This window comes from Cnephaeus nilssonii, assembly GCF_951640355.1.
Source record: "Cnephaeus nilssonii genome assembly, chromosome: 24".
Lineage (NCBI taxonomy): Eukaryota > Metazoa > Chordata > Mammalia > Chiroptera > Vespertilionidae > Cnephaeus > Cnephaeus nilssonii.
Genome location: NC_137095.1, coordinates 11,882,115 through 11,900,985, shown reverse-complemented (window position 1 = coordinate 11,900,985; position 18,871 = coordinate 11,882,115). Strand labels below are relative to the sequence as shown.

Below are 18,871 nucleotides of genomic sequence, written 5' to 3'. Positions count from 1 at the left end.
AGCCACGTCCCAGAGCCCCCCTGGGAGCTGAAAGAAGGCAGGCGGGATACGCTAAGGCGGGCGGCTGGACATCGGAGGGGACTGGGGTGGGCGGAGGCGAGCAGAGGCGCGGAGCAAAGCTGTCAAACTGCGCGCGCGGAGCCCCACGCAGGGCGGGGAAAGGGAGGAGAAGAAAGGGGAGGGGAGGGGGAGAGAAGGGGCGGGCGGGAGCCGAGGGGGAGAGCTGGCTCGCCGCGCCTGAGCAACCCCTGTGTGCCGCTGTCGCAGCTGCCGCCGCCGGCCCAGACTCGCCGGGAGCGCAGGGGATCTGCCCGGCTGCGCACCGCGCGCGCGGAGGCTCGGGCGCCCGCCGCTGAGCCCTCCAGCCCCGCTCCTCGCTCCAGCCCGCACGGTCCCGTGGGCGCGAAGCCACCATGCAGCTGCAGTTCCGGAGCTGGATGCTGGCTGCGCTCACGCTGCTGGTGGTCTGCCTCATCTTCGCAGACATCTCGGAGATCGAAGAAGAAATCGGGTAAATAGCTGCGCCCGGCCGGGCCGTGCCCCGGCGGGATCTCTCCCCTCCCGTACTCTCCACACACACACACACACACCCCAATCCGCTTTGTGTGCGCCGCGCCCCCCTATCGCTCAGCTGGAGAGGTGGCGGGCGGTTTGGGCCAGGGGGGCCGCACCTTGAGCCCGGGACGGTTTGGTGAGCGGCGGGTGGGGTGTCCCCGGGCAGGGAGCACGGGCAGCCTCCAGCCGGCCAGCATCTGGGAGCCGACTCGCACCCCTGTCCCCCTCCCTTCTCCGAAGTGTCCACGCGCGATGTCGCCGGGTCGAGGGAGGGCGCTGGGGAGTGTCTAGGGCGGGCGGAGGGGCCGAGAGTGGAGGAGGTAGGAGTTTCTTTGTCTCCGGCTCGGCCGCTTTCTCGCCTCGGCAAAGTGGGCAAGGGACGCGCAGGGATCTCTGCGCTGGGGGAAGGGATCCCCAGACCCAGCGGAGGACGAGGGCTCTGCATGGGCTCCCGGGAAGGGGAGTGTCCCCAGTACAGAAGGACACACACGCGCTCTCCCCGCAGCAGCCCCGAGAGCCTGGCGTTGGGGTGCGCGCTGGAACCGCTAGAGCTGGAGCGCGCGGGGCTGGGCTGAGACCCCCCGCCCTCGCCTGGCTTTGGACGCGCAGGGAACCCACGGCGCCCCTGCACCCCCGAGTTCCCGTGCGCTCTCCCCGCGGAGACCGAGACCTTTCTGGAAAGTCTATATCGCCGCCCGGTGGTCTTCGGGGCCCCCTGGCGCGCGGTCTCGCCCTAGCGTTTCTCGGGATCTCTCCAGAGGCGGGGCGGGGCGGGGCGGCGAGCCCCTGCCCGAGCGCGGGACTCCCAGGAGCGCGCACTCGCAGCGCGGGACACACCAGTCGTGGGTCCCGGAGGCTGGTACTCGCACCCTGCCTGGCAGCCTCCCGCACGCACGTGGGGCCCGGCCCCTCTCTGCTTCGGCGCCACACAAAGCCTCCAACCCGCAGTGGGCAGGTGGGGAGGCAGCGAGGGTTCTGAGGGGCCCAGAGCAGAGCTACCTGGCCCTGCGCCCTGGGAAGGTGAGTTCTCAGAGTGGGCAGAAGGCTCCTTGCTCCAGGGGGCTGGTGCCACTCCAGGCTCCCGTGCCGCGTGCGCCCCTCCTTTGTCCCATTTGTCATTTCATCCCATCAGCACGAGTTGAGGGCCTTAGGTTGACAGTTTCCTCGAAAGGGAAATGCCAGAGTCCTAGGCCGAGGATGCCCAGGCGCTACGGACCCACACCTGGGGCAGGCGCCGCTTCCTGGTCTCCCCCTTTCTCCCTGCCCCTGTCCAACAGTGCCACCCCAGAATTCCTCCTGTGAACCCCGCCGCTCTTCCAGAACCCTCTCTGCCTCTTTCTCCACATCATCTTAGGTTTCCCCCACGAGCTCCGAAAACTTTCACAAATGCTGTTGAGTTGATACACAGCGCGCCAACAGCTCCCACACAGACAGGCAAGAGCGTTCTGTCACTGTTTAACTCCAAAGCGTGGGTAGGAGAGGAAATGGGCTGGCCAAGTTTGGGATGATGGAGGTCCCACTGGGGAGGGCCTGCCTCTAACACCTCCCCTTTCCCCCCCCTTTCCTCCCAGATATGGGCTCTGCCGGGCCCAGACCACTCGCTGACCTTGGCACCTGGGAGGGCGGGACCAGCGGCTGCCCATTGTTCTGCTATAAAATCCTAAGAAATGCCGGGTGTTCATCCATTCACTGAACTTTTGCCGAATACCGTCTACATGCCGGGGATTTCTGATGTTTTTAATGCCATCAGGTCATCACTTTGCACATAATGCTGCACTTTCCTGCCAGATGCGTTGTAAAGCCCCCATTCCCCACATCAGGTTGTTCCAACAGGGTAGCCAGCCATGGGCTCCAAGCCCTGAGCTCAGAAGGGTGCTTACATATATATATTTAAAACCCGCCCATCCAGCGTGGCTCAGTGGTTGAGTGTCAACCTATGAACCAGGAGGTCACAGTTGAATTCACGGTCAGGGCACATGCCCGGGTTGCAGGCTCGTTCCCCAGTGGAGGGCGTGCAGGAGGCAGCCGACCCATGACTCTCTCTCATCATTGATGTTTCTCTCTCTCTCTCTCCCTTCCTCTCTGAAAACAATAAAAATATATTAAAAATAAAACCAAACCAAACCCAGAGCTCTTGTGCTATGAGTATGCCCCCAGGACCTGTTTCATTGGGGTGGGGGAGGGTCCCCCGTTTCATTGTGGGGGAGGTCCCCTGCCTGGGAAAAATTGTCAGACAAGTCAGATGTGTTAGATTCCACACCACTGTCCTTCACTCTGGGGCCCCTGTGCTGAGGCTGACCCCTGGCTTGACCAGTCCCACTTCCGCCAGGAACCCCAACATCTGCCCCAAATACACTGAACTCAGACCAGCGGAAGCATATGTGGGAGTTGCCAGGGCTGGGGAAGGAAGGAGATGAGGCGGAGGACGAGAAGCCCAGCTGCCCTTTATAGCTACTTGTAAGCCAGGTTTCAAACGCAGTCACTTATTTGATCCTCGTAAGCACCCCAACTTTGAGCAGCCAGAGGGCGCCCTGAGCGGTGAGTGTCCTGGCACAGTGACAGGGAGGGGTGCCAGCTCTGTCGCCCTCACCATATGCCTTTCCAGGAGACCTCAGACCCTAATGGAGACCGGGGTGCCCTTGTACCAGCCTTGCCCACCCTGCCCCAACTCGCTCTCACCCTGTGCTGCGGAGGATTGCGCATCCTCTGCCCGGGTCAGCCCCTGGGACACAGCACCGGTTCTGTAAAAGGACGGCTGTAGCTGGAAGACAATGAACAGTGGGAGCCCGTGACTCGTTAGAAAAGGAAGAACCTCTTTTCGGAGTCAATGTTCAAGGATCAAGGCATGAGACGTGAAAGAGGAGTGAAGAATGACACCTGTATTGTCTGGAGGGACAGAACTGAGATATATTTTTCTGAAGCTCTTGATTCTCTTTCTTAGAAAACGAGGCTTTTGAGGTCCTGGCCTCGGAGGGCCCGCACTGTCCTGGGAAACGCGGACGGTATGGTGAGGGGCGGGGCTTTTCTGAGAGACACACCTCTTACTCCTAAGGGATGATTTTCAGAGTTCCATTTCTGCACAGGCAACAGCACAGTGATTACGAGGGAAAGGGAGTGGGGGAGGTAGAGGAGGCTAAAGAGGAGAGAAGTGGTAATGGAAGGAGCCCAGCTGGCGTGGCTCCGTGGTTGAGAGTCGACCTATGAACCAAAAGGTCACGGTTCGATTCCAGGTCAGGGCACAGGCCCGGGTTGTGGGCTCGATCCCCTGTGTGGGGCGTGCAGGAGGCAGCCAGTCAATGATTCTCTCTCATCATTGATGTTTCTCTCTCTCTCTCCTTCTCCCTTCCTCTCTGAAATCAATAAAATTTATATATTTTTTAAATAGTAATGGAAGGAGACTTGACTTGGGATGGTGAACACACAGAACAATATACAGATGATGTATTATAGAACTGTACCCCTGAAACCTATATAATTTTATTAACCAATGTCACCCCAATACATTCCATAAAAAAAAAGAAAAAGTAAGTTACATTTCTAATTCACCTGCTTGTGGAAATACTAGTACCTCCCTGAGGCTGAATGAGAAAGAGGAACTGTAAAGGATGAGTTCTCTGTAAAGCACCCAAACAAATCAGGGGCCTGGTGGCGCTTTGGGAAAACCACCTCTGGTTAACTAATGCACCCCAAATTCTGGAGTCAACTGGACCAGGTTATAAGCTAAAATCTTTTTCTGATTGCCCCCTGGGCTTCAGTTTTGAGAGGAACCTCCAAGAGGGTGGTGTGGGCACGGCGGCTTGCCTACCGTGGTGTCCCAGGAACCTGGCATTCGGAAGGCACTCAGTAAACATCTGTGGGATGAATACCCTTCAGATGGCACACACCATCCCTGGCCAGGGCTGGGACTCTGAGCCTTAGGACAGGCAGGGAGTGTGGGGTTCCCTCTAAGAAACCTCTCTTTTTATACAGTTAGGTAAATTTGACCCTGAGAAGCAACACTCTGGTTAAGGACAGGGCACGCCTGCCCAGGTCCCCTCCTTTGTCACCCAATGCCCTCGTCCCCTCTGATTACAGAGGAGGTACAGAACTCTGGTTAAAGAGGAGGTAACTAGTGATAGTAAAGTAATGGAGATAATGGTGAAGATGAAGATGATGATGGCTGTTATCACTGATTGGTTCAGTGAGTGTTTGCTATGAGCCAAGAGCTATTCCAAGTGCCTTGTAGACATGAGCACCTGCCATCCTCCTGACCGCTTAATGGCCACCTGCCAGTGGCACCGAGAGTGACTCTCTTCTGAGCTCTATGCCAGGTGCTGTGCTGCTTCCTTTATTTATTTATTGTTAATCCTCAGCCAAGGATAGTTTTCCTTTGATTCTTAGAGAGACTGGACGGGAGGGGAAGAGACATAGAGAAACATCAATGTGAAAGAGACACATGGACTGGTTGCCTCCTGCACACGCCCAACCAAGGCTGACCTGCAACCAAGGCACGTGCCCTTGACCGGAATCGAACCTTGGACCTTTCCGTCCACAGACCAAAGCTTTATCCACTGGGCCAAACTGGCTAGGGCTGTGCTCACTGGTTTGAAGTACTAGTTCACTCCGTCCTCACCAACCTCACTAAGTGCAGTTCTGTGGCTACGTTACGTGTAGGAGTGAGGGCACGGAGGCTCGGAGAGGTTGTGTAAATTGCTAGTGATAAAGCAAGTGACCTTAGTTCTACAAGAAATCAAAGACATGCACTTGACCTCCTGCTAGCCCGCCCTGTCCCCTGCATTCCTTTCCCCCCTGGTGCACTGTGACAGTACAGGTCTCAGAACTAGCTTGCCTCGCTCATGCCCCAGGGTTCTTCCCACGGCCCCGGGTGAATGAGGAGGTCTGGAGAAGGACTCAGGCTCGTCTCCCTGCAGTGTCCTTCTGGTCCAGTCAAGGTCGGCGTGATGCGACAGGACAGAATGGCACTGTCCCCTGGCTTTCCAGACAAGCTCACCCGCCATGGGTATGAGCAATTCAGGCTCACAGGTGTGCCCTTGGGCTGCATGGGGAGGGAACGCTCCCATCCCATTGCACACCTGACTCTGATGTCAATGGAAGGCACCTTCCCCGCTGAGACATGCCACTTGCCTAGGCACCGGGGGGGTCTGAACCGAGGGTGATACTAAAGATAGTTAACAACGGGTCCCTCTTGTGTACTGACCTGTTAGAGTGGACATCCAACCAATCAGAACCAAGGCCGTCCAGGATACTGGGGCCAGCAGTCCTGGTGCCCCAGCCAACATTCATCCCAATCTAGGGAAGTAGCAGATACCAAGGGGTGAGCTGTGATCATCAGCCCTGACCAGCTCCCTGACCCGGGAGCAGCCACGGCCGACAGCCAAGAGCGAGGTGAGGGGCACCTTTTAGAGGCCGAGTCCAGTTGATGTGAATGGAAATGACCTTTTCTTTGAGTCATGGCAGCCAGGCACTCTCTAAGGAGCATACATATCTGTTCAAGACGATGCGACTTTTTTCCCCCTCAAGTTCCTTCTTCTCTTCAGTCCCGGATACTTCACTCAGATAGAAACATGACTGGAGGATAAAACAGGAAGGAGAGAGACTCTGGTTTTTAACTCGCCTGTTCCAAGTCCTTGTTGCCAATGGTTTCTAGCATCACATTTAAATTGTAAATAGGTGTTCAGCTTGGAAACCAATTCACCACCCTGGTCTCTCTCCTGTTACAGAGCAGGGTTGCTGGGTTTTTAAACTGTTTAGGTCTGACAAATTGGGGATGTTGTAAATTGCAAATTATAAATGCTTCTCAGAGACAGGGGAATTTTATAAGGGCTCCCCTTGCTGTGAGCATGGATAATATACAACCTAGCCCCTGCCTCCCTGTTCTATCTTCCTGGGCTCCAGCCATCCATGCCACATGGTCCCCAGTTCCCAGAATGCACTGTGGCTTCAAGCTTCGGGGCCTTGGCACATGCCTTCCTCTTTCTGGAACAACCTCCTCGCAAAGCATTCTCAGACCCCATCCCCCCCCCCTCAGAATGTCTGGGGTAGCTGCCCCTCCTGTTATACCCTGAGCATGCCAGTATCCTATGGAGATGGGCTCAACAATTATGGTTTAATTTTCCTTATCCCCAGCCCCTGGTGATAAGTATATGGCTTATTAAACAAAGCCCACAAAATATCATTTGAATAAACTCAGGCCTAGGACATGACAAAAACAAGCATTCAGCCTTCTGCGCCCGCCCCCCCCCGCCCCCCGCAAAGGGCGATGCTATGCTAATAACAATTGAACACCCTGCACTTGCTCAGAAGGCCCACTTCCCCCCTTACCGCCCTCCCCCCACAACCAGGCGGCACAGCCCAGGGAAGGCACTGTTCATGGTCAGCACGTTGGGGAGCAAGGTGGAAATGGAAGGCCCTTTCTGGTGTGTAAAAGAGGAGGACCCGGTTTTCCCACTGCCGGCTCAGTTATAAGCCGAGGTGGAACTCTAGCTCTTTATTCTCCGAGAGTCCTTTCTAGCCCGCACAGCCCCAGCCACCCTCCTCCTGCCTGGAGCCGAAGTGCCCACTCTGTCTTTATCACCTGACCCGCACCCACGCTGGCATTAAGAGCAGACTGAACTTGGGGCCAATCGTCTCCTCGCGAGGGCTGGTCCCCAGAAAGGAGGCCGGGAGTCGTGTGTCTGAAATGCTGAGGGCATACGACATGGGAGGCCAGGTCTGCGTGTGTCGTCGCAAAGATGTTCTTTATTAAAATAGCACTTGCAGGCTGGGTTTTGATTTTCCAACGCTGGTCACCCCAGGGGCTGGGGGGTGGGTCGGTCAAGACTTGTGGCAGCTGTGTGGCCCCGAGACAAGCTACGGAGCCTCATCTCTCTCAGCAGAAGTGAATCAGACAGACAGATGGAAACATCAGTGAAAATGCCTGAGGGAGGGGCAGGGACCTGAATGCCACGGGGCGGGGGGGGGGGGCGAGGGGGGGTGTTGGGTTGTCAGGAGACAAGCCATCTCCCCAAGAGAAGCCCCGGGTGAGATGCTTAAGGTGCCATCAGTGCCCGGGGACCCCATCCCCTGCGCCTGAATGACTGCTGGTCTGGGGCTTGTCCTTAAGTGTTGGGATTAGTCACTCTCCTGGGTGGCAGCTGGGCTGGTTTTAAATGCTCCCCGGTGGCCTGCAATTCGTCACTCGGCGAGGAAGCTGCCTGGTGTCCTGACGGGACCTGTTTGTCCCAGGGTTTTCTCACGTCAGCTGTCTCAGGCTTCACGCTGGCGCAGGGGACTGCTCCGGCTGGGGAGACAGCAGTGGCCCCCCGACAAGACGTGTCTATTAGAGGCCGGCTGGCGGGAAGCGGCTCCACCCGACATGGCTAGACAAGGAGTCTTGATTCACCCAGCTCCCGCCTGGCGTGTGGGGGTGCGTTTGAGTTCTGGAATTGCTCTGGGAGAAAGACGCTCTCGCCGTCAGAGAGTTTCCCCGAGCACTTTTTCCTGTTATTATCGGACGCACTCGGCTCTGCTTCCTGGTCCCTTGGTGAGGCTACGAGCTACAATATCCCGGCCTCGGTCAACGGCTGGAGGTTGAATGACCCTGCGGTCGGTGGTTCCCAAATGCTGGTCTGCATCTGGGGGGCGATCGCAAAGGAAAAAGAAGGAAGGAAGAAAAAAGCACAGCGCAGCGAACAGCAATTATGTTAGTTTCAAGTTGCCAACCGGCCCCTCCTGAGAACTGTTCTATATTCTGAGATGCTGTTCTTGTTTTCTGGAAGGCATGGATGCTCTCTCTTTCCTGAAGCAGGGAGATGGCAGATAAATCTTGTGATGGCCTTGTTAGCTGAAGAGGTTGGTTAACCTATGACTCCCCGACCCCCATTTTCTGGAAATATTACTGACCCCTGAAATCCAATAGTCTGGCTCTGAGTCAATCCTGAAGAGTACCTCACGCATCTTTTCCCCACGGAGGCTGGTGTCAGCAGGAATGACAGCGGTCATTTCTGTCCTCTCTGCTGTGTGCCAGGCCATATCCTAAGCCCTTTGGCTATATATTCACACCTGTCACCTCCCCGGCGAGCCCCTGGGGTCTGAGTTATTGTTACCGTCATGACGCAGCTGAGGAAGCTAAGGCCCAGAGCAGTTAAGCAACTCAGCCACAGCCACACAGTCAGGAAGTGGCAGTGCTGGGGTTTAAACCCAGGCTCCAAAGGATGAGAACTCTCCAAAAATGACATCCGGTGGGGAAACACGCATGCTCGGATTTCCAAAGGACGGAGCCTGCAAACACGAAGGTCTGTGGGAGAGAGAAACCTGCAAGAATAACACCGACAGGCCCAAGGGGGCGGTGCTACAGCCGAGGCCGTAATGGAATATGGCAGCCCCAAGAGATCGATACAATGTAGGGATGTCCGCGCTCGGGATCACCTAGTTGTGGATGGTGTTCCCGCCACACACAGACTCTGCCTTCTTCTCGCTTTCCCTCTGCTCCCTGGCCCCACGGAGTCTCATCAGAATCGGAGGCTCTGGAGCATGGCATTTGCTTGACTATCTCAGAGAGAGAGAGGTAGAGAGGGAGAGAGGAAGAGAGACTGGAGGAAGGGAAAAACAACACACATGATTAAGCCTGGAGGAATTTTCTTGTGGCAAAGAGAAGGGCTAGTGCAGTCAGCTTCCTTAGGCCCGGTGGAGCCTGGAGCCTGGCGAGGAAGGAAGGATGGTGGCCAGGAGGGGACAGACTTCTGCAGGGAGACTGCACAGGCACAGGGAGCCCTGTGGCTCAGGGCTGACGCCCGGCCCGCAGTTCTGCTGAGAGCTCCATGGGCCACCCTGCCTAGCCCTCGTAACCACCCTGTTTGCCCACTGGCAGATGAGGAAACAGAGGCTCAGAGAGGTTCCGGGACTTGCTAAGGTCACGCAGCTCGAAAACACGGAGCTCGGATGTCAACTGGGATGGCCTGAGCCATGGCTCACACTGCTTAGTCCTTGCTACTTTTGTCACTGAAGTCACTGTCCTTCCTGCTCTTATTTCTCCTGCTTCCCCAGGCCCCCGGCACTCTCAGTCTCACTGTCTGTGCCACACAGAGTCTGTAAAGGGAAGCTGGAAGCATTGGAGATGATGGAAAAGACCCATGGCAGGCCCGGCCGGGGTGGCTCAGTGGTTGAGTGTCGACCTAGGAACCAGGAGGTCACGGTTCGATTCCCGGTCAGGGCACAAGCCCGGATTGCGGGCTCAGTCCCCAGAGCGGGGTGTGCAGGAGGCAGCTCATCAGTGATTCTCTCTCATCACTGATGTTTCTCTCTCTCTCCCTCTCCCTTCCTCTCTGAGGTCAATTAAAATATATAGATAGATAGATAGATAGATAGATAGATAGATATAGAGATAGAGATAGAGATTTTTTTTTTTTTAAAAGACGCATGGCAGGTCAGAGGAGCCTCCCAATCACAATCGCCCTCGGGAGTGATATTTCAGCGGATGCTGAAGAAGGGGTGGCCACGCTTGGACTCTGCCCACTGAGGTGGGGGCGCTCGCTATTGGGTTTCCCCATCTCCGATTTCAAGAACAGGATATTGGCTGTGCTCGCAGGAGCGGCAGCCAGGATTAATTCACACCTTTCTCGGTAAATGTCAGCAGCGCTTAAATAATGAAGGGGGGAAGCATACGCTATCCAGAGAGAATGAGTGGGTAAACGGAGAGGGCGATGACTTGCGCGTGCTCTTCTGTAAGCCGTAAGCCGCAAGCTCCTTCCCCCGCACCTCTGCTCCCAGAAGCTTGGGAGTCACTTCACGTGGACTCTGGAGAAGGCCTGAACTGTCCCCTAATCAGCATGAAGAGCGCCTGGCAGGTGCCCAAGACACATTGATTTAAGAGTGGAATTTTGGTTTCAACAACACACAACATCCATGTATTATTTAATTCAAAAAACTGTGTAATGCCAAGAGGCATGGTGGGGAGGTGAGTGGAGGGAGAAAAAGAGGAAAGGACACAAACCTAGAATTAGAGAAATAACCACGTTTTTTTGTGATGCGTATACTTGAACGCACTTTCTGGAAGTGGCCCGAGCAGCCGGCCCCTGGAAGTTAGAACTGTGGGGAGTGCACATGCGTACTTTTCTGTGGGTCCTCTGTAAATGCTGTTGGCCGGCCTGCCTGCCCCACTCAGTGGAGAGGCCCATCCGTCTCCTGAAAGCCTAAACCACATGGAGGGAAGACCCGGATGGTAGGGCAGTGAGGGTGGGGCAGGGAGGCTGGAGGCCAAGGGCTCAGACAGCCCAGGGCACCCCTCCCTCCCAGATCCAGGGCCCTAGCTGCCCCTTTTCTTACCACCTGCCTCCTTTCGTGTTTGGTTCAAGGGTGAATCCGAAGAGAGAAGAGGCTCCCAAAATGCTCTTCCTGAGATGTGGCTCCTGCTCGGCTGGAGACTGCTGAGATACAGCTGTCCCTTCTCTTGTAGGCGCATGCCCCTCAGTTCCCATAAGAAAGCTGGGTGCAGCATGTGCTGTGGGGTCCAGGGGCAGGATGCAGAGCTGTGGTTCAGGACTGTCTGAGGGAGAAGGCAGACACCGTGCTGGCCCCACCCCAGAGTTTCTGACTGAGCAGGTCTGCGTGGGGTCTGAGCCTTTGCATCGCCTGTTCCATGTGATGCTGGTACCTTTGGTTCTTCTGAGGACCACACTGGGAGGACCACTGGGATGGGGCCTGTCACTCAAAGTGAGGCTCACACTGGGAGGACCACTGGGCTGGAGCCTGTCACTCAAAGTGAGGACCACACTGGGAGGACCACTGGGCTGGAGCCTGTCACTCAAAGTGAGGACCACACTGGGAGGACCACTGGGCTGGAGCCTGTCACTCAAAGTGAGGACCACACTGGGAGGACCACTAGGCTAAAGCCTGTCACTCAAAGTGAGGACCACACTGGGAGGACCACTGGGCTGGAGCCTGTCACTCAAAGTGAGGCTCACACTGGGAGGACCACTGGGCTGGGGCCTGTCACTCAAAGTGAGGACCACACTGGGAGGACACTGGGCTGGGGCCTGTCACTCAAAGGGAGGACCACACTGGGAGGATACTGGGATGGGGCCTATCACTCAAAGGGAGGACCACACTGGGAGGACACTGGGCTGGGGCCTGTCACTCAAAGTGAGGCTCACACTGGGAGGACACTGGGCTGGGGCTTGTCACTCAAAGTGAGGCTCACACTGGGAGGACCACTGGGCTAAAGCCTGTCACTCAAAGTGAGGACCACACTGGGAGGACACTGGGCTGGGGCCTGTCACTCAAAGTGAGGACCACACTGGGAGGACACTGGGCTGGGGCCTGTCACTCAAAGTGAGGACCACACTGGGAGGACCACTGGGCTGGGGCCTGTCACTCAAAGGGAGGCTCACACTGGGAGGACACTGGGCTAGAGCCCTGTTCACTCGGACCACAATGTGGACATCATCTGGAGTTGTGGTAGAAATGCAAAATCTTAGGCCTCACCCCAGACCCAGACCTAATGGAATGGACTCTGCATCCTAATAAGACCCTAGGTCATTTGTATGCTCCCTCCCAATACCGGTGGGCATTACCGGCTTCCCAGCTTTGTACAGAGCCCCCGCCCGAGGCAGTGACCTTGGCCGCTCACACCAGGGCAAACTTGTCTGAGGATCCCTGGTGCCCATCACAGCGTTGGTCTACAGTGACCCTCAGATGGATGTCAGAAAAAGCAATGACAATTATTATAGCCACTTACTGGATGCCTCTGTGTGCACCAGAGTTTTTCATATATCATTTCACACCTTTATTATAAAACCCCTGCAAAACCCACTTTATGGACAAGTAAATTGAGACAGGTAAATTACGTGCTTAATAAATAGAGAAAAAAGAGCTGGGTTTTATCAAGGTCTAGCCACTGTTTCCCAGGTGCCGGGATTTAGCCCTGAGCACGGAGATGCTTCTCTCTCCTTGTCCCTCTCCCCATGAGGCCCAGGCGTGAGGTACGACAAGAAGGAATCCTAAGGAAGGGTTGAACTGATTACGGAAGATGTTTAAGGAGGCTGCAGTGTGCCTGGGCGAGAAACAACCTTGACTCAGAGCTGGAACAGGGAGAGAAATCTCCAGAGAAGCTGGTCAGCACAGCACTCCTTGGCCTTGGCCTTGAGCCCCTCGTGAGCTTGGCTAAGACGTGACCACTTCCACAGCCAAGGGCCCCCCTTCACCGATGGCACACACAGTAACAGTTCCCTCGAGTTCTGGGGGTTCCTGAGTGGTCTTAGTGACCTGCCCAGCCTGCGGTCTAATTCCAAACTCCACTCCCAGTTATGAAAAATGGAGGAATTGACGGGGGAGGCCTCCAGGGGCAACGGAAGGTGAGTGTAGGGGGCCCCTAAGAACCCATCTGCCCCTTCGGATAAAGACGGCCTCCGGGCGGGATGGAAGCCAAGAATGTAATTGTATTTATTGTTGCCATTATTTTCTATTTAGGGCAAGGGATAGTGGTACTCTACTCAGGATAGTGATATCAAGATTCCTTGATGATCAATTCATTTATGTTTTTAAGTGGGTCAATTTAAAGCAAAGTATTAAGTCAATAAAGTAAAATTACGCAAACCAGTGAAGGCAGACCGGGAAAATGAGGTCTACGCAGTGCCAATGGGCTGGTCTTCCTCCTTCCACACGCCACCCCCTGCCCCCGAGAGAGCGAAGCTGTGACGACTCCTTGCAAAACTTCCAGAGAGAGGGAGCTAATCTTCTCCAGAAAAAAGTACCAGAGATAATTTCCCTCTGTATCTGGGAAACTGCCCAGTATACAAACACAGCATCCTCTAATCAAACAATCTTGTGGATGACTTAAAAGGACAAGGATGGCTCGGCCGGTGTGGCTCAGTGGTTGAGCGTCCATCTATGAACCAGGAGGTCACAGATTGATTCCCAGTCAGGGCACAAGCCCGGGTTGTGGGCTCAAACCCCAGTGTGGGGCGTGCAGGAGGCAGTTGATCCATGATTCTCTCGCATCATTGATATTTCTCTCTCCCTCTCCCTTCTTCTCTGAAATCAGTAAAAAATATTTTTTTAAAGAAGACAAGGATGATTTCGGCCCCAAGGCTCCCTACCCAGCAACACCACGAGGTTAGCCCCCCATCCTGCAGCCCCCCGGCATTCTCTATGTCTCTTGCACCATTCCTCACACTTCCTAGTTCTTGCACGGCATCTGTCTGCCCTGCTAAACTGTGCCCCTAAGAGGGCTGGACCATTTCAGGATCTGGGCTGAGCTGTGCCTCCAGCTCCCTGGCAGAGAGAGGAAGTGCTGGCTTGGAGAACAAAGGAAGGGAGGGAGGGAGGGCAGGAACTAGGGACTTAATTCCTGGAGGCTCAGAAAGGCCCCTGCCACCTACATTCTGCAATTGTTTATATAGTTTTGACCCCTGGACAACTCAGGGGGGAGGGGCATGACCCCCTGTGCAGTCGAAAAACCACGTATAAGTTTTGACTCCCAAAACCTAGTAACTAATAGCCTACTGTTGACAAAAACATTGATGAACACAATCAACTGTTATATGTATGTTCTATGTATTATACACTATATTTCTGCAATAAAGTAAGCGAGAGGAAAGCAAATGCCATTAAAATAATAATAAGGAAGATAAATTATATTTACAGTACTGAAAATAAATCCGCATATAAGTGGACACGCACAGTTCCAACCCGGGTTGCTCAAGGGTCAACTATTTCTCCCCATGGTCCACGGAGAGAAGTTGTGGTGGGTTATTCGAGCTCCCGTATAACTGCCAGGTTTGAAATCCATTGAGTTCTATCTTATTTATAGATGACGCCATTTTTTTCTTTTGCCTCATTCCATAAAGAAAGACCAGACTGCCCGGCCGGCGTGGTTCAGTAGTTGAATGTCGACCTGTGAACCAGGAGGTCACAGTTTGATTCCCAGTCATGGCACATGCCCAGGTTGTGGGCTCCATGCCCAGGTTTCGGGCTTGATCCCCAGTGGGGGGTATGCAGGAGGCAGCCAATCAGTGATTCTCTCTCATCATTGACGCTTCTGTCTCTTTCTCCCTCTCCCTTCCTCTCTGAAATAAAAAAATATATATATTAAAAAAAAAAGAAAGAAAGCCCAGTCCACAGATAAAGTTAAGTATGGTTAGCAGGGTGGTTCATGGTTCCTCACAGGCTCCATGGCCTGGTACACAGAAGCCAGAGGACTGGAGGGATGTGGCCAGAATTGGGAATCAGCCAAGCTGGCTGCTGGCCGGCTGGCTGCAATCAAGCTGATAACAAGGAGATTCATCAGGGTCCGCAAGCTCCCCCCTCCCATAGCATCACGGAGGGTTTTTAAATCAATGCTGGTCTCGCTGGCTTAATGGTACCTAATCTTACCTTTTGAAGCTGGAACATTGGGGAGTTGAGATCAATTGAGATAAAATAAAGTAAAATGTATTGACTTTGGGATTTGGGGTCTTCATCAGAGCCCCATTGTGTGGTGTTGTTTTTATTTTCTGTCTTGGAAACAGGTGGAGGTTAGCCACCGAGGACTCAGTGCTGGTATATTGCCTTTTGTTCTAGTTTTTTTCTCATCTTATACAAGATGGTTTTTCATAAGGGAAGGACCCTCTCCTGCCCTGTTTATCGCTCTATACCCAGCGCACGGCACCTGCCAAGTGCTCAATGCCTGTTCTTCACGGGCAGCGTTTCAGGGTAGCCAGCACCCGCTGGGAAAGCATGTCTGTTTCTGGTGAGGGGCCGCCGTGCCAGGCCCTCACGGTGCCCCTGGAGAAGAAAGCCTGGGGACCGCTCCCTGGCGCCTGGCCTCTGACGGGTCCATGGGCTCCTGCGGTCATCACAAAGCTGGTTGCATGAAATGCATCTGCCTCGCTGTGCACAGGGGTTCAGAAGCTCTGTGCTAGATGCTGGGACACGCAAAGACGACCGCAGCACAGAGAAGGTGCCCGGTCGGGGAGAGAGTTCTCGTGTGATGATGGGAAACGAGTCTAGAGTCGGAGATCGGGGCTTTCCATGTGACCTTAAGGACAAGCTCTAGCTCTCTGGGCCTCAGTGGCCCCATCTCTGAAACGAAGGCAGGTCTCTCTAACGCAGTGGTCGGCAAACTCATTAGTCAACAGAGCCAAATATCAACGGTACGACGATTGAAATTTCTTTGGAGAGCCACATTTTTTAAACTTAAACTTCTTCTAACGCCACTTCTTCAAAATAGGCTCGCCCAGGCCGTGGTATTTTGTGGAAGAGCCACACTCAAGGGGCCAAAGAGCCGCATGTGGCTCGCGAGCCGCGGTTTGCTGACCACTGCTCTAACGCATCACAACTGGGCACCGCCCTCCCTGAGTTTCCCTGTAGAAAGGCGAGTACAGACTCACTGGAAACAGCGAGTCCTTTTGCTTTGCCTCTAACCTCCTTGCTCTGAAATTTTAAAGCAGGGCAGTAAACAGATGCTGATCTATTTTCATCCACCACCTGCTCTGCATTGAAAAGGGGCGGGGGGGGGGGACCCACTAACCGAGGAGGAAGGCAAGCTAACCCACTGAGCGTCTGCTCCAGGCCAGGTCCCGCAACAGAGGCGTTCACACTCGCAAGACAGACTCCGTGGCACTGCTATTCCCGCCTCTTTGGCACCACCAGGAGAATGGTGGTGTTACAGCAGGATTGGTGTTCCGGGTAAATTACGTTCCGGGTAAATGACGCTCGGCAGACCGCGTTTTAGAAAAGCACACGGGGGTAATCAAATAGAGGAAAGCTGTCATCGAACACAGCTAAGCTGGGGGACTGGGGAGGCCTTCTTCCTTGGGTGATCAGAAAGGTTCCTTCTCTCCAGCAAACATCTGGGGTGCCCGGTACATCAGCCCGCTGGCAGTCCCTGTCCTCGGTGTGAGCCCTGCCGTGTAATAAGATCAAAAAATGGCAATACTGTGCTAACGATGCTGACGATGCGTACTGTGGGAGCCCCAAGGAGGGCGTCCCCAGAAAGGACCGGGGACCAGAAGGACATTCTCTGGAAGAGGCAGGGTCAGGGTGGAGCCTGGGATTTTCTGCTCCCACTCCTGTTTTCTCAGCGCCAAGGCCTGGGTGGGTGCTCGTGACTCGGTCCCTTTGTTGGGATGTTTGTCTTTCTTGTGAGGGTTTCCTGCCTCCAAATTTAGTTTTTAAGCAGCTTCACAGGGGAGACTATCTGTCTCCATCCCTGCTTTGTCCCCCTCCCCCACCCCTCCCCAGAGCCCAGCTCAGGGCATGGCACATAGTAGGTGTTCAAGAAGTGAATCCATGGAGCAGCTGGAATCACGGTTCTATCGCAGTTAACAAGTTCTGTTTTCTTCCACCCACTGCTCCGTGTTGCTCCCTTGTGGGCAGCCCTGTTGAAATGCCACTTCCCTGCGGATAGCTATTTGGGGGGGGGGGGGTGCGGGGCCTGGAAGAGTCCACAGGACAGGCAGCAGTGGCTTGTTCTGCTCCGGAGGGAGGGCAGTAGCCATCGCCTTCACTAACGACTCCGCACTGACAATCACACGTGTCCGGTGCGTCTCCCCGTCTCCCCACAACAGGACCCTGCTTTCCAGGGACGGACATCAAGACCTAGAGAGTAAAGTCTAGGGCGGCACAGCGGGAACCCGTCAGGAGCCAGGACCCCCAGGCCCCGCCCTGGTGGCCCCAGCTGTCCTCTTCCCACCGCTGGGCAGGGGCAGTGGACATTGACCCAGGACCGGGCAGGGTGGGGAGGGGGACACTTCAAAGACACAGAAGAGAAGCAACTTCAAAGGCCTCCCCTTCCTGGGTGCCCTCCGGGGGTTTTCTCAGGAAAAGGTGGCAGCTGACATCAATGGGGACGCTGCCTCTGAACGCGGTCCCTCAAGAGACGAACAAAAGGAAGGTGAGAGAGGCTGGCTGAAGGCAGAAGGCCTTTCAAGTCCTGGCAAGGGAGGCGGGTTCAAGAGCTAAGCGTGGCGTGTGGGAGTGGTGGACAGGCATTCTGCTCCTCTTTACAGACCGTGGATGTATTCATGTTGTGCCTCGTGAACGAAGTGAGAAGTTGGCAAAGCTGCCCAGCCCGGGGCTAAGGTTTTGCAGTGGTATATGTCTAACACAATAAAAGGTAAAATGACATTCAAGGTTCAAAAATGGATACTAGCCCGGCCGGTGTTGCTCAGTGGTTGAGCATCAATCTGTGAACCAGGAGGTCAGGGTTCAAGTCCCAGTCGAGCACATGCCCTGTTTGCAAGCTTGATCCCAAGTAGGGGGCGTGCAGGAGGCAGCCGATCCATGATTCTCTCTCATCATTGATGTTTCTCTCTCTCCCTCTCCCTTCCTCTCTGAAATAAAAAAAATAAAAAAAAAAGGTGGATACTAAGTAACTGGCCAGTGGAGATGCTATGGTTTGAATGCTGTGTCCCTCTAATAGTCATGTTAGAAACCGAACCCCCAATGTGGTGGCGGTAGGAGGTGGGGCCTTTGGGAGGCGAGTAGGCCACGAGGGTGGAGCTTATGTGATGGGATTAGACCCCACGGAGCTCCCTCTTCCTGCTGCCAAGTGGGGGACCTAGGGGATGTCTGCGGCCTGGGAGAGGACCCTCAGCTAACATGCCGGTTCTCCCAGAACTGTGAGCAATACGTCTTTGGTGCTGATGAGCCACCCAGCCTATGGCTTTTTGTTCTAGCAGCCCAGACGAACGAAAACAGGAGAACTCAATGCATTTCCATATAAAACCATTCCTAAGCACAGCTTTTAATGGCTGGGTCGCATTTTTCCCTTACAGGATCTCACACGGATAGTTTTCCAATTAGCTCACCAACTGTCTCACAGCTACTTGTTGAGTGACCTTTGCCCCGCTTAATTCTCAGGTGCCTCCTCGACTGTATGTTCAGTCCTTCCGCGCTGCAGCAGGTGAAGGGCAGGGTGCAGCGCCCCGCTTTCTGCAGGCACAGGAGACCTGGCTACACTCAGACCGAAATCTGAATCTTGTTGGGTGTGGACAGAGAGAAAAATGGCGATTTTCCACTGGGGGCACCCTCCGCCAGGGGAACAGGAAGACTCAGAGAGGGACTTGATGTCATTACAAATGGAACCATAAAGTGTTAGAGGAGATGATTTAAAATAATGGCTTTTCTGAGCCAGAGGAATATTAAAGACGCCCTGAGGACTCGAACCCATCCCTTGGAGTCGTTCCTCACGCCTCAACCTACTATTTCCTCCAGAGGAGGAGGGCTGTCCAGGGCCACCCTGTGGTCAGACACGGGTGCCTCTGTTTACTCCAAAGGTGTTCTGGTTTGGATTATAAATTACTAGAGGCCTGGTGCATGAAATTCGTGCACTGGGGGAGAGGGGTCCCTCAGCCTGGCC

General features: G+C 54.7%; 1 protein-coding gene across 2 annotated transcripts in view; it reads left to right on the top strand.

Annotated features, from left to right (window-relative positions):
- Positions 1 to 413: 413 nt before the first annotated feature.
- The window catches only part of ST8SIA2 (ST8 alpha-N-acetyl-neuraminide alpha-2,8-sialyltransferase 2), a gene marked incomplete at both ends in the record, with an annotated part of 40,223 nt that continues 21,765 nt past the window's right edge, over positions 414 to 18,871 (top strand). For both annotated transcript variants that reach the window (XM_079764199.1, XM_079764198.1), the window contains one exon: positions 414 to 511. In XM_079764199.1, the coding sequence (XP_079620325.1) occupies positions 414 to 511 (98 nt within the window). The remainder of the gene's footprint in view (positions 512 to 18,871) is intronic.